General features: G+C 42.6%; 1 protein-coding gene across 4 annotated transcripts; it reads right to left on the bottom strand.

Annotated features, from left to right (window-relative positions):
* Positions 1–2,304: 2,304 nt before the first annotated feature.
* Positions 2,305–10,387, bottom strand: LOC146197116 (ketosamine-3-kinase-like). Of its 4 annotated transcripts, none has more exons than XM_084598870.1 (8): positions 10,368–10,387; positions 9,447–9,597; positions 9,277–9,360; positions 8,349–8,449; positions 8,125–8,275; positions 6,420–6,615; positions 5,105–5,279; positions 2,305–3,749 (listed from the first exon to the last, which is right to left on the bottom strand). In XM_084598870.1, exons 2-8 carry the CDS (start codon positions 9,585–9,587, stop codon positions 3,686–3,688), a joined length of 912 nt encoding a protein of 303 aa, XP_084454996.1. In that variant the 5' UTR covers positions 9,588–9,597; positions 10,368–10,387; the 3' UTR covers positions 2,305–3,685. The 4 variants fall into 4 exon arrangements, with proteins under 4 accessions (XP_084454996.1, XP_084454993.1, XP_084454995.1 ...); XM_084598867.1 differs by lacking the exon at positions 10,368–10,387 and adding an exon at positions 10,140–10,312; XM_084598869.1 differs by lacking the exon at positions 10,368–10,387 and adding an exon at positions 9,907–10,133.
* Positions 10,388–13,364: the final 2,977 nt, after the last annotated feature.

The following is a 13,364-nucleotide window of genomic DNA, read 5'->3' as shown; positions in this document are numbered from 1 at the left end:
AATAATTTCCCATTATTTCAGCCATTCATTGCACACATAGGTGTTTTTGCAAATCTCCGCCGTTGCCGATGTCATTGCTGCTTCGTTCATAGCCATTAAGTTTCGGCTTTCCTTTTAACAATTTTACTCGATTTCAAAAAAGTTGTTTCTCGTTAAGCCAAGACAGCAGGCTTCAAGAAGTGCGATGTGATATTCAACTCTGAATGTTAGAAAAAAACCTCGAAGTTGCTCTGTAAGTGCAGCGTATGTGAACCTTGGCAATCACTCTGACCTTAGAAAAGCTGCTGCAGCCTTTGTCATGTGCTCAATATGCAAAATAGCAAGTCTAATAGGCTAAACGAAGGGGAAGTAAGTTATATTGAGTGGCTGTGATTAGTGTGGTACACCAGCATGCAAATGTTTACCTTTTTTTTTTATGACAGTTCTGAAAAAACAAGTGACCTGTGTTTGACAAAGTTTATTTCATTTAAAACATTTTTACAAACATACTCCACATCTCAAAGTTGCCCTCTAAAGTCAGGTACATTCTAACAAGTTTGTTTTAGCACTGGTAAATATTTCACGACCATGAACGTGTTTTCATTTGCTCCATACCGGAGCTAACCCAGTGGCCATCCTAAAAGTCATGGACTGCATGCAACTGAGACTGCTTGAAATAGTTTTTAGACACAATCACAGTGTTCTGCAGACCCCTAACATGCAGCAGTAGCATAAACATTCTTTTGAGATCACATTGCTGGTAAAATGGTTAATGGTAAGAACATATCGCAGCATTACTTTATCCAAGCATATTCTTGCCAACCAGCATCGATAGAAAAATCTGACTCAAACATAAAAGAATCTCAACAATCAACCAGCCACACTCCACAGGCTGAACTACGATTGCAATCCTTCTACTGATTTTGCTCGAACTTTCAGTTAGGCCTCCTCAGCTGGATCACTTCACTGTACACAATACAAGTTAGTTATTAACTTGTGTGACAGCAAAACTGTCCATCTTGTCAATAGAAAATAGATGCAAGCAGCATGACAACAATGTGGTCTGTAGATTAATTTCATTTGGCAGTACACAAAGAACACTAACCAGAGTTTTGTCCGACACCACTGTTGTGCTTTCACTGAAGATCCCAAAGCCTTTCTACTTTACTGACCATCCACCTAGCAGGCAGATATTTCAATATTGCAGTTTAAAGTCTTTTGCAAGTTTGGAAGGGAAGAATTTGATTCTCAGCACAAAGTTCTCATTTATTTTGCAAAATTTCAGTTTTCAAAGCCCATGCCTACACTTGCTTTCAGAGGTGCCTAAAAGATGCTGCTCTCATAACAGCTGTTTCAAGTCTGCACTGGCTTTGAGTAAAGTAGCTGCACAAAATACTCGTCTTAAGGTTCAAGGTCTCTGAAATGGAAGTGAGAGGACACTATTTAGCCTCTGCAGGAAGGGATATGAATGGTAAACCCAAAAATGAGCAAAAAAAAAAAAAAAAATGTGGCAGAGGAGCACCACATTTTTCTCCTTTTTGCAGCCATTCTCTCTTCACAGTATAAACCACAAGCCTTGCCTAGCAATTTGTTACAAACTGCACAAGGTGTTCTGAAAAGTACCAGTCCAAATGCATGTCAAATTGCTCGGAGCATAACTGCAGTTCCAGGCACATTTTTCAACCAGCGAGAAGCATGGTAAAGCCACCAATAACTGCTCGAGAACAGCATGTTTTATGGCAAAGATGTTTAACAATCTTAACCCGTCTTCAAAATGGAATGCAGGCATGCAACCATGTGGTCATACAGGAGAACCTTTCATCTGCCTGCGTCCAAATTTATCTGAGTCGATCACTCATCAGATATTTTGAGAGCAGAAGTCATGCTGGATGAAATTTAAAAAATAAAAAATAAACAGAGCAGATTATATGTAGCGAAGTGCAAGTAGTTGATTACTTGCAACAAATTACATTTCCTTCCAATTTTGTAATGCATGGATTATTCTTCACATGGTGTAACTCTCTCGATAATCCCATTCAATAATCAAATACTAGTAATCTGGTACATTCTTCTTTTTCCCAAAAACAAGTTGTGGCAAGTGGTACAACTTGAACCTGAACTCCATGATGAATATTGTATGGAATTCCCTTGAATTATAGCAACAATGGCTGAACTGTAGAGAAACCATGAGTGTTAGGACATCTGCACATCCCAGCTCAAGAGGCCTTCTCTTTGACAGGATAAAAACGCATTTCATATTCACTATGATGGAATACCGGAATGTCATGTCTAGTGAGCTTGGGCTTCGTTCTCCAAGAGTGCGAACAGCAAAGTGCGACGCTTTGCGTAACTTCGGGGTAGTGTGCAAGGTCTTCTTAAGTTGCCGCAACATATACTCATCAGTGCCAATGCCAAATTTTTCACATGAAAATGTGGAAAAAACGTAGAAGTAGGCTTCGAAAAACATTTGGTGGTGAAATTAAGAAGCATGCAATGCAATGCAGATCATCAGGCAAGCAATACCTGTCCATTCTTGCATATTCATGTTGTGCTAATAAAAGGCGCATGAAAAATAGCAATAGTGCTTTGCTTCCAGAGGCCATAATTGACCACCGAAATAAGTTACATTTCAGAAGTAATTGTGATTGCAATTGGTTACTTGTTTTCTGTAATGTGCACAATGCTCTGCACTATTCCCTGCATTAAGACAAAAGTAAATGCCTCCTGCCTCACGCGCACAAGTTTACCGCATAGCTTTTCTGCTGACACATGTTGCTTTTGCAATTCAGGACTGTTGCTTTGGTAGCATACCTGAGATGTTGTTGGGAAGCATAGAATGAACTAAGGAAAACAAGGACCCATATTCCAACTTTAATCCCTGCAATGATTGATCCCTTAGCAGGATTAATACCGACTGAAGCACCAGAAGTGCCTGTGTTAATGCATTCGCAATAAGATGTGTAGACTGTCTCTACTTGTTTTTCTCAGTGCAGAATGTGGAATAACTATGCAGTTGCATAAATTCCTCATACACCAAGGAAACAGACCTACAAAACAAAAGGTGAGGTCCTAATAGAGTAAATTACGATTATATTCTTAGCATTTACTAGCAATGATAGGTACCTTTGTGGGCACCATTTATGGCTGCATCTCTTGTGCATCCTCCCAGAAATCCTACGGAATATGGGCTCAGTTTACTGATCATGGCTACCATCTTCACATGCCTCATGCCACACTACAAGACAAACCTCGAATGTGACATGTGTAAAAATTAACATAAACAAACAAGGGTAGGTTGCCTTCTTTGTTCACGCGAGTGCATATGTGCACACGGATATACATATAGCAACATGCCACGAGTATTGGGGCTCTATCTAAACTTAGTTTCTGTTCTTTGTGGCCTGCCATGGTTAATGCTTTGAGCTGTCGCAACAAATCTAGGCACTCCACCTGCCTTCATTCTATGCTTCATGAATGAATTCCTGCTCTCTTCTTCATTAAAGCAGAACTAGCTTAAATCACTGGACAGTCAAGGCAGGCTTGCTGGAAAGACGCTGGTATAACAACATTGAGGCACTAATGCGACATAGGCCAACAACAGTGCAGTAATTAGACAACAGCAAGTACGGTCGAGCGTGGCGGCACAGAGGAGGTGCACGTGATATCCCTGCAGTGAAAGATGCTTCGGCTTGCCGCACTGGACAGTTTATTTTAACAGCCGCCTCATGGTAGACAGTGAAGAGCTTCGGTAGCCACCACCAAAATGATTCCTGCACAACAGAAAGCATAGCCCAAAAAATCATTCCAAGTTGCTAAAAGAGGAAGGGAAAAGAGGGAAATATAGTCATATGTCTTTCCCAAAAGCTAGTATGCACAAGAAATGTGCACAAAGAGAAAATTGAGTTTGTTTTACTAGTAGACCTTCTCTCTGCCCATTTTTAAATTCCATGTCCTTCAGGATCCCTGCAATTTTCCTAATTTGATCATAGAGTACAGTGCTTCTCGTGCTTCTAAGTGCATTTACCAATAATGTATCAATACAGCGTACCTCTGCTTCCTTCTAATGTTTTAAAAATATTTATTTTCTTGATTTCAAACACTCTCAGGTAAAACATTTTGCATAAGGATTGCATCACATTCAAACCGAGCATATATATGTCATCCGAATAATGGCAATTAGAGTTGTGCATATGTTCAAAATTTCAAATATGAATAGATCGTGTTTCTTATTCGTATCATGTTAAAAAAAATTGATATTTGGAATTTTCTGAATATTTCAAAATTAATGAAAATTTCCTGCTTCACTGCAGTTTCATTACTCTGCATGCTTCACCGCAATGCATGACCAGGTAGCATCCTCAAAATGCGACGGGGCTGTTTTGTGAAGAGGGACCTTTCCGACAGTGTGCGCAAAGCAAAACTTGGTGAAACCGGGAAGAAACTTTTTCACTTCGGTTCATCTCAAGACAACCATCGTAGAGGTGTTCATCAGATAAAATTATGTGATGCAAATGGCTTTCGGCAGTGTTTTCAGGCCCATTTGATAATTCGAGCTTTCGGCTAATTTGCGCAGCTGGCCTTGGCTGTGACGTCACTCGGTCGCGGCATACACGAAACTCAGCTCCGACCCTCTTAGTGAAGCTTTCCGCTTCAAAAGGCCATGGGCAGGGCATGCAGTGCGAATAGAGGACAACTGATGGTCGCTAAGGGTAACGAATTGGATTCCAAGGGAAGGAAAGCGTAGCAGGAGGCGGCAAAAAATTATGAGGATGAGGTTAAGAAGTATGCAGAGGTCAAGTGAATGCAGCAGCATAGGACAGGGTTAGTTGGAGTAATATGGGACAGACCTTTGCCCTGCAGTGGGTATAATCTGGCTGATGATGTAATTCTAGTTTATTTTATTTGAAAATTCCCCCCCACGTCACTTCCGAAATAAACAAAACAAACAGTGATTGCTATTTGCTAATTTGCTGCTATAATTTTCTCCACATTTGTATTCGATGCGGATTGAAAAATTTCAATATTCACATATCCCTACTGGTTACTGAAGATCATTTCTTTTCCATTTAATTACCATTACCAAGCCAATTTCCTAGCAGGCAGAAAATATGAAAAAGGCACTTGCCAGTGGTTGAGGTAGTGAAAGAGATGATAGAAGTCAAGTCTTTTCTCAAAGCCAGGTGCCTTGGGTATAGCCTTGAAGTAAGCCGAGTAGAACTTAGCATCGAAGCCACCAAACAGCTTTGCTATGGACAACTCAAACTCGGAGTGCCCATAGTAGGATGCCGGGTCAAATATTACTGTAAGGAAACAACAAAGCAATTTGTACCACTGAGCAAGAATATGACAGCATGTACGATTTGCGACCTGAACAGGCGGTTAACCAGTTTGGGTCACTGACTGAGGCGGCTTGGTCATACCACTGCTGTAAATAACCCGACCAGATGCGTAGGAGGTCTGCAAACACAACCATAAAATAGTGATACAGAACTCGATGTAAAGGCATTACTTGCTTTTAATGTTACTGCATTGACCACACAATGTAATTAGAAGTCCCTGTAAATTTTCTTGCATTTCTCACACAATACTGCTGGTTATCATTATCGCTGCATATTTGCCAGAGACCTGGAATGTAAAAGGTGCTACCGATTATTTTTTGACATTTGGGATGTGGTAATTCTGGCCCAGAAATGTAACAAATAATTTCCTGCTGTGTTTTGAACATTTTCCTGTGTGATGGCCATCTCCAACGCAGAGGTAAGTATCCAATTCCCTAAGCACCTTGAAAAGTTAGAACCCCCATTACTGCCAGTGGGTGTTTCTGTGCGTTCAACACTACAGTGTTTCAAATGCAGTGCTGGAAGGGTGAAAAAGAAAAAAAAATCTTTTTCCCATTCCAAAAGCAGCAACTTCAAAACCACATAGTTGAAGTTCTATATTTGGCAGAATGATCATTTTGATATCATAAAAAATCAATGACTTGCATTTCAGCAAGCTCCCTGCAGCAAAATGTCTAAAAAAAAGCTGGCAAATATATATCATCATGCAAGAGTGCAAGTATACTTATTTTATGTGAAACTAAACATATTTGAAATCAACACGCAAAAATATATTCCTTAGATATTTTGTAAATATGACTATATAACCAAAATTACTTTCAACATCCTGTTCCCCCTTAAGTGAATGTAAATCATGAGACTTTCACCATATTCACTAGACAGCAGCAGAGGCCCTAAAAGTAGCCGAGAAAGCCTTCTATGGACGCAAACCTCCTTCCACTGCTGCCGTGGCTAGAATTCTGTTGCAAACCATATTGGACAAATTTTCCATTTCCAGAGTCTCAACAGGATATGACTGATTTGGTACATGCAGGTTAGATTAGAAAGGTTAGAAAGGGTTAGAATCGCAAGCCCTCAAATTAAGTTGGTGTAAGCACACACTTGGACCGTCCTCGCATTCGGCAATGTTGCCACCCCAGAGGTCCCCGTGCAACAGAGCTGGCTCGATTTCCAGGCCCTCGAAAAAGGAGGGCACCTTGTGCACAAGTAGCGCCCACAGTTCAGGTGCCTCCCGGTCATGGTACTTCTCCTGGGCCATGCGCACCTGGGCGTCAATGCGCTGCCGGCAGAAGAATTCCTGCCGGGACAAAGAGACACCACTGAAGGTTTCCGCCACATGACAGACACTTTGAGAACACCAGACCCGCATTTACTTATTGTCCCTGCAATCAATATGACCCAAAATAGTGGTCATCAGTGTCACTGTATGGGTCATTTAAGACAATTTTAAGGCCTTTGAAGCTATTGCTTCAAGTTCAATGAAGCCCACATTGAGGCCAGTAAGCATTAATCGAAAATCACTTTATGTTTCTTCCACAGACCTTCTTCCTTTTACACACGGTAAAGCGCTGACCCGTCACAGTATGTCAATAGCTTTGCCATTAGGCTGATGAGCCCATGATGACTGAATTGAATCCTAGCCATGATGGCCGCATTTTGATGGAGCCAAAATGTAACGATTCCTGCATGCTGTATGACATCAACACACATTAAAAACCAGAATTAGTTGAAATTAGCCTGGAGGCTTCCAGTAAAACGTCTAAATGGAGCTTTGTGGCATCAAAAATCCCTTTACTGTCTTATATAACACCATAATTGGTAGCGTCTTCCATTTTCATTAATGGATGAATGCCAGAGGAGGGCCCTAAATCTGTGAGTGCGGATACGGGAAATCGGGTTAAGTGTGGGCCAGTGTCTTTCTGAGATACTAGTGCTTTTACCCTGTTTTCATGAATGTTTGCAATGCTTGTTGATGCCTAATTTCACATACGACAGAGTGCGTGATGTGCCAAATTAGAAAGATAGCGAATAGGCCGGTCACTACTCATAGCTTGCTGATTGACGCTTGCATACAATGTCTCCTCCATTTTTACTCCAACACAATATATGGCCTCAAGCTATGGAAACAGCAACAAACTATGAAAATAGGCTGCCATTTTCACATGGCACTCATGCCTCCCGATGGAAAACAAAATTCTCACCTTTCATATTTTCCATTTCAATCTTTCTTACACAAGTACCCATCACATTCTTTTTGTATCTTCCTGGTATCGTAACAGCACTTTATATTAAAAGAACTTTCTCATTCCAATGGTGAATAAGGTGTTCTGCTGAAGCTTGCATGAACAATAAAATTAACAAAACACCAGAACCTGGCATAGTCGTCTACTATGCGCCCTCAAAGGATGAATACATACTAACGACAGTCTTTTCTTTAAACAGCAATACTCACAGTTCATAAACAGAACCTATCAGCAAAGCAAGAACTGACCACTGGTGAAGTTGGAATAAAGAATCACTCAAAAGTAAAGACGCATATATTATGACGACTCCTTCCTTCTCAAAGGAAGGAGTCGTCATAATATATGCGTCTTTACTTGCAAGTAGTACTACTTGCATCATTATGGAGTCTTTACACAGGTGCAAAGAGAGCACAGTTTGCAAAATTCTGCTCTCTTATGTGTTCAAAGAATAGAGAATATGTAGCAAGATAAACAGGTTGAAACCTGCATAGACACAAGTGATAAATCCGAACAAATTGCACATCATTCAAATGATCTCATTGAAATTGGGTGCACTTCCTTACCACCCAGTCATCATGCCAAGTATTGTCCAGTGGCAAGTATCCACAGCAGGTGGTGATCCCAAAGCCAAACTGGTCCACATAGCCTGACTCGTTTCGGGGACCATGCACAGAGCTGCTCTCGTCTCGTTTGTGACTGTTGTGCAAATGCAGGCTGCAAGCATTTGACAGATGCCAGGCACGTCAATTAGTCGCGCGTCCTCACACAAGCAGCTGTGGTTGGGCACCTTGCCAGCTGTTTGCCTAGTTGCTCCGAGTGGCGACCCAATTGGCGCATCCGCACGCTCTCCATGATCAAGGCAGCACCGCCGGCCGGGTTGTCAACCACCTACGCGACAAGCCTTGTCAGTGAAAATGAAAAACCTGCCCTCCCTTCCCTCAACAGCTTAGAATACGATGAACGAAAGCTGCCAGCAGCCACAAAACATCCACCCAGCAAAACCAGAGGTGTCGGTGACTTGATGGCTATAAATCAAGCAACAGAGGCAACACTTGGCAAAGGCACAGTGCACAATTGGTGCCTCTGCTATGGTGTAGTCGATTAGCTTTTAAAGGTTTCTGGCTAGTGACGCCTACCAAGACGAGAACAGTAAATTCTGCTGCTCGCAGCAAGTTGCTAAACAATGGCTCTAGTGAAATCAGCTAGAATGGCTGCAAAATGAGAAACTGTTAAATGAGAATGGCTGCAAGAAACAAAGGGAAAACGAGGTGTTGGCTCTGCAACACTTTGGTGCCAAGTTGCTAACATCAATGGCAAGACGCTTCTAACAAGCTTGCTCATATAAAAAAAAAAAAAAAAAAAAAAAGGGTAGGAAAGTAGAAGAGAGCAAAGAGTGCCGTCTGTAATACCCAAACAGGAACTGACAACATAAGGAAATAAACGAATTTTTTTAAGCAAAAACAAGCCCATACTTATGAGCTCCGAGAAAATTCACTAATGTCACCTTGACATTTAGCACAATGCGGATGTCGAAAAGCAGAGCACTATACTGCCGATACAGATCGCGCAGTGAAATAATTTCGATTTGCGCGGCACGCGCACTCGGTCATCAGTTGGTTATGAATAGCTTTTTGTGGCACGCACGATAAACAAACAAGTCGATCATTACAGTTTTTTCAGAGAGGAAGCGCATTTTTTGGCTCGTTCATACTTACGGCGATTGGCTTGGGTACCCTGACGGTCTGCGTGTCCAGGATAGCCTTCAATGCCGCGAACTCGCCGTCGAACATCGTTCGTGCCTGATATGCAGCAAGAGAATCTCGGAGTTACGGCATGCAGTACCTCTGAGCGTATCGTAGATCAAATCCGTTCAATATAAACTCACCGCGGGTTTCGAGTTCCTCTTTATGAACACTTCGCCGTCATCTGTTTCGTACGCTTCACCCTCGTTGATGCAGCCGCTACCTCCACGCCCAGTGGCGCGGAGTTTCTTCGTTTTCAGGGCTTCCTTAATCCTCGCCTCCATCGTAGCCGGCCTACAACGACACAAATGGTCGACATGAGCTGAGGAGCCTATATATAGCTCGGGAACAACAAGACTCCTCCAGCACAATCTCGCGCATCGCGTTGCCGAATCCGAAAGCGCCCATCTACCGGGATAGCCCCGATGTCAACAACCGCGCGCGCGACAGAGCGTCGCCCGCCGCGGCGCCTTCCAACGCGATTGGAAAACTGAACAAAGCCAGTAACTCCTATCTTGCTTATTGGCTAGAACGTGCGATAAACAACCGAGCAGCTACTTGCAGTGAAAATTAAATGTGACAAGCGAGGAGAACGACCATCACCTCGCGTTACCTTGTGTGTTCGCGGTTGCCGTTTGTCCCTTCGGAGCGAACGAAAGCGCACCAACCGCTTCTCTAGCCCAAGCCAGCGGAGCGGTATGGCTAGAAAAGTAGCCAGACGCGCCGCTGCAATGCAAGGAGAGTCTCGCGAAAACTGTAGCCGGCAAGGATGACAGTCAGACAATGTCGAAATGACTAAGACAATGCATTGCAGTTCGATGCAGCATCTTTCTCACGCGGTGCTTGGAATGCCTCCACGGACCATGATGCGAGTGGCTTTAGGACCATGCACCACACCTGCGCCACGCGCCTGCAGTGCGCGCGAACGGTACTAGCGGCGCCGAAGGCATTCTGTTTCGGGCGCCTTCACCTGCGCGTAGAGGCCACGAAAATAAACCGCTGAAGAGCTAGGAAACAACGGCACGTCTTTCTCGACGTCGCCAGCCTCGCGCCGAGTACCCTACTTGAGAGAGTCGCCGTTGCGGGCTGCCGGGGCTCGCGCAGGTCCCTATGCAGGTTGCGCAAGCGACGGGAAGGCGTGGGGGGACGGCGGCACTTGCTAGCTAGATATACGGTGCTCGCCGGAATGCATTTAGTTGTTTAAAAATCGGGATCCACGTGCTGCTTGAAGAAATATATGTACAAACGTTGCACAGCTGCTCACAATAAACACCAAAGCAAGGAGGCAGTTCCAAAAGTTTCCAGAAGTATATTTAATTTATTAGTGCGTAAAATGGAACAATTCAAGCACTGCATTCGCTTTCGTTTATCCCCGTAGAAAAAAAAGAAAACAAAAAAGACCACCTTGTTTAATTTTTACTAGTACATTTTCATCGCTAGCACGGACTGAACATTAAACGTAGACTGGACAATGTTACAACGCCAGATGCTTTTGAGCAAGAATTGAAAATAATGAATATGCTTTCAATTGGAGATAAAAGTTCACATCAGAAAATCCACATCTTTTGGCAATTGGTAGCCTTATACCCCTGTCAGCTCTTGTCAGACGGGTACTTTTGATTCTAAATTCAATCTGTACTGAGGTTTTAAGCATTCAGAAGGTTGGCTTTTGCTTCAAAGCACTGTAGCGCAACAGGAGAGGACACAAGAACAGAAAGCACACCATGCATGCTTGTGGTTTTCTTTTCTGTTCTAGTGTCCTTGCTAAAAGCGCAATCGAAGCATTTGGTGTTCTGCGGGCATTTTCAAATAGTGCTCATTGAAAATTTGCCGCAATTTTCACTGTGTAGCGTTGGTCTGATTGCTGCAAAAGTTGTGATTCATAATGCCTATTTCTGTTGCCATACTTTTGTCAGTCATGCAAGGAGATTGAGCTGGAATAGACACAGCATCAGCAAATATAAACTTGGTGACTGTAGAGCAGGGCACTCAGATATATAATAAATAGCTGTAATAATTAAGCAGGCAGCTTGTATTAAAATATTGGTTTGGTTTGGTTCGGGGGTTTAACGTCCCAAAGCAACTCGGACTATGAGAGACGCCATAGTGGAGTGTGCCAAAAATTTCAACCACCTGGAATTCTTTAACGTGCATTGACATCGCACAGCACACGGTGCCTTGCTTTCCGCCTCCACTGAAAAGCGGCCGCTGTGGCCGGAATTCGGTCTCGCATCCTTGGTCACGATAGTTGAGCGCCCCAACCACTGCACCATGATGGCGGGGGCTAAAATATTGTATCATGCCTTTCAGTTGACTTTAAGTCAACATTTGTGCTTTTATTTCGTTCGCTTGCTTTTCCTTCTAAAGCTCAGTTCGGCCGAGAGTGTCAAGGCCCGCTTTCTAAGGCTTTATGACCTCAAGCGCACTTGGGGAATTGGGGAATCGTGACTGAGCCAAACAGAGTCAGCTCGATTGCACTTGAGAGTAGCTCTGTGACAATCTTGTGACAACCCTGCTCAAGGTCGGTGAGCATTGACTCAGTGAGGGTCGAACATGCCCGTGTGACAGGGGTAAAGACCTCAAACAGCTTAATGCACAGAATTATCTTTTTCTATGCAATCACCTCACTCTTTTACACGATTGCAAACCTGTGATTAAATCATATTAGTAGCACCTGACTACAGGTATAAGAGTGTTAATGATATCTGGCAGGAATATCTTTTTCTTCGCCACTTGATCACATATATTTGAATATCAATTTTATGGTAAAATACTCGACCATTCTGTATAAGCATAAAATCTAATAAATAGAGAAAAGCTACTCTGGCACTGCCAGCTACTCCCAGACAGCACAAAGGCAGGTCACCTTGCACAAAAAGCGATTCAATTAACCTTAGCATTGATGGCTACGTGAACTGCCTTACAGTACTTTCTGCACTGAAGTCTTGTCAATTACAGAACAGAATACATAAAATCGCTCAGTGGTTATGTCACTCAGCTGCTATACCCAAGGATGTAAAAATGACAATGGCCGTATTTTGGGGAAGCAAACTGCAAAAGCAACAGGTTTCTATACGGTCTAGGAATCACAGGTTGCTAAATTAATCCAGAGCCTCAATTAACCTTAGCATTGATGGCTACGTGAACTGCCTTACAGTACTTTCTGCACTGAAGTCTTGTCAATTACAGAACAGAATACATAAAATTGCTCAGTGGTTATGTCACTCAGCTGCTATGCCCAAGGCTGTGAAAATGACAGTGGCCGCATTTTGGGGAAGCAAACTGCAAAAGCGACAGGTTTCTATACAATCTGGGAATCACAGGTAGCTAAATTAATCCAGAGCCCTCCAACTACAGCAATACTTACAGCCTGTGATTGGGAAGTGAAATCGCACAGGCTATGTTTTTATAGCAACAACGTTCAAAAAGAAAAAAAAAAAAGACTCAGCATGTAGTTCGCTGTGAAAATTAGATGCGGACGTTATAAGAAAAAAACTAAACAAACGAAAACAACCTCCTCTTTTTGTAATATTGAAACAAAACAAAGTACTGCAGACTGGAGAAGTTGAGTGCGTGCGCCTCACCTTTGCTCCAACATCACAAAAGATGTCCACACTGCAACAGCAGGACTGCTTATAACAAGTCAAACAAACAAGCTGATAACCACATTTATCTCCAATGCTTCCAAGAATGCTTCTCTCTTCCTTTAGTCAGGTACACTTGAGAGCATGTTCTAGTACGCAGCAGCAGTTAATTATCGTCCTATTGTGACACTACCTGTTTGCTCTACCCAATCACCATTTCATACGTCTCTGGTTCCTAAAGAACTGCTTACCAGATTCATTCATTCATTCATTCATTCATTCATTCATTCATTCATTCATTCATTCATTCATTCATTCATTCATTCATTCATTCATTCATTCATTCATTCATTCATTCATTCACTGCTTCGTTCATTACTACCTTCTGGTGATAGCAACTTCAAATGGTTTATCCCTTTCAACATAAACGAAAACCTGCACCCCAAGCTGCTGACACTAATTGGCTTGTGTATTCAA

Source organism: Amblyomma maculatum, chromosome 3 (genome assembly GCF_055883805.1).
Source record: "Amblyomma maculatum isolate TAMU_Amacu chromosome 3, ASM5588380v1, whole genome shotgun sequence".
In the NCBI taxonomy this organism is placed as follows: domain Eukaryota; kingdom Metazoa; phylum Arthropoda; class Arachnida; order Ixodida; family Ixodidae; genus Amblyomma; species Amblyomma maculatum.
Note: the sequence above shows the minus strand (reverse complement) of the source record. Positions and strands in the feature narration are given on the sequence as shown.

Coding starts and splice junctions, on each gene's coding strand:
- LOC146197116 (XM_084598867.1), bottom strand. CDS start 10,168: ATGGTCCGTGGAGGCATTCCAAGCACCGC. Junction 9,361..9,446: donor AGAGGAACTCGAAACCCGCG/GTGAGTTTATAT, acceptor GCTGCATATCAG/GCACGAACGATGTTCGACGG. Junction 3,750..5,104: donor TTTCACTACCTCAACCACTG/GCAAGTGCCTTT, acceptor TCTGTTGTGCAG/GAATCATTTTGGTGGTGGCT.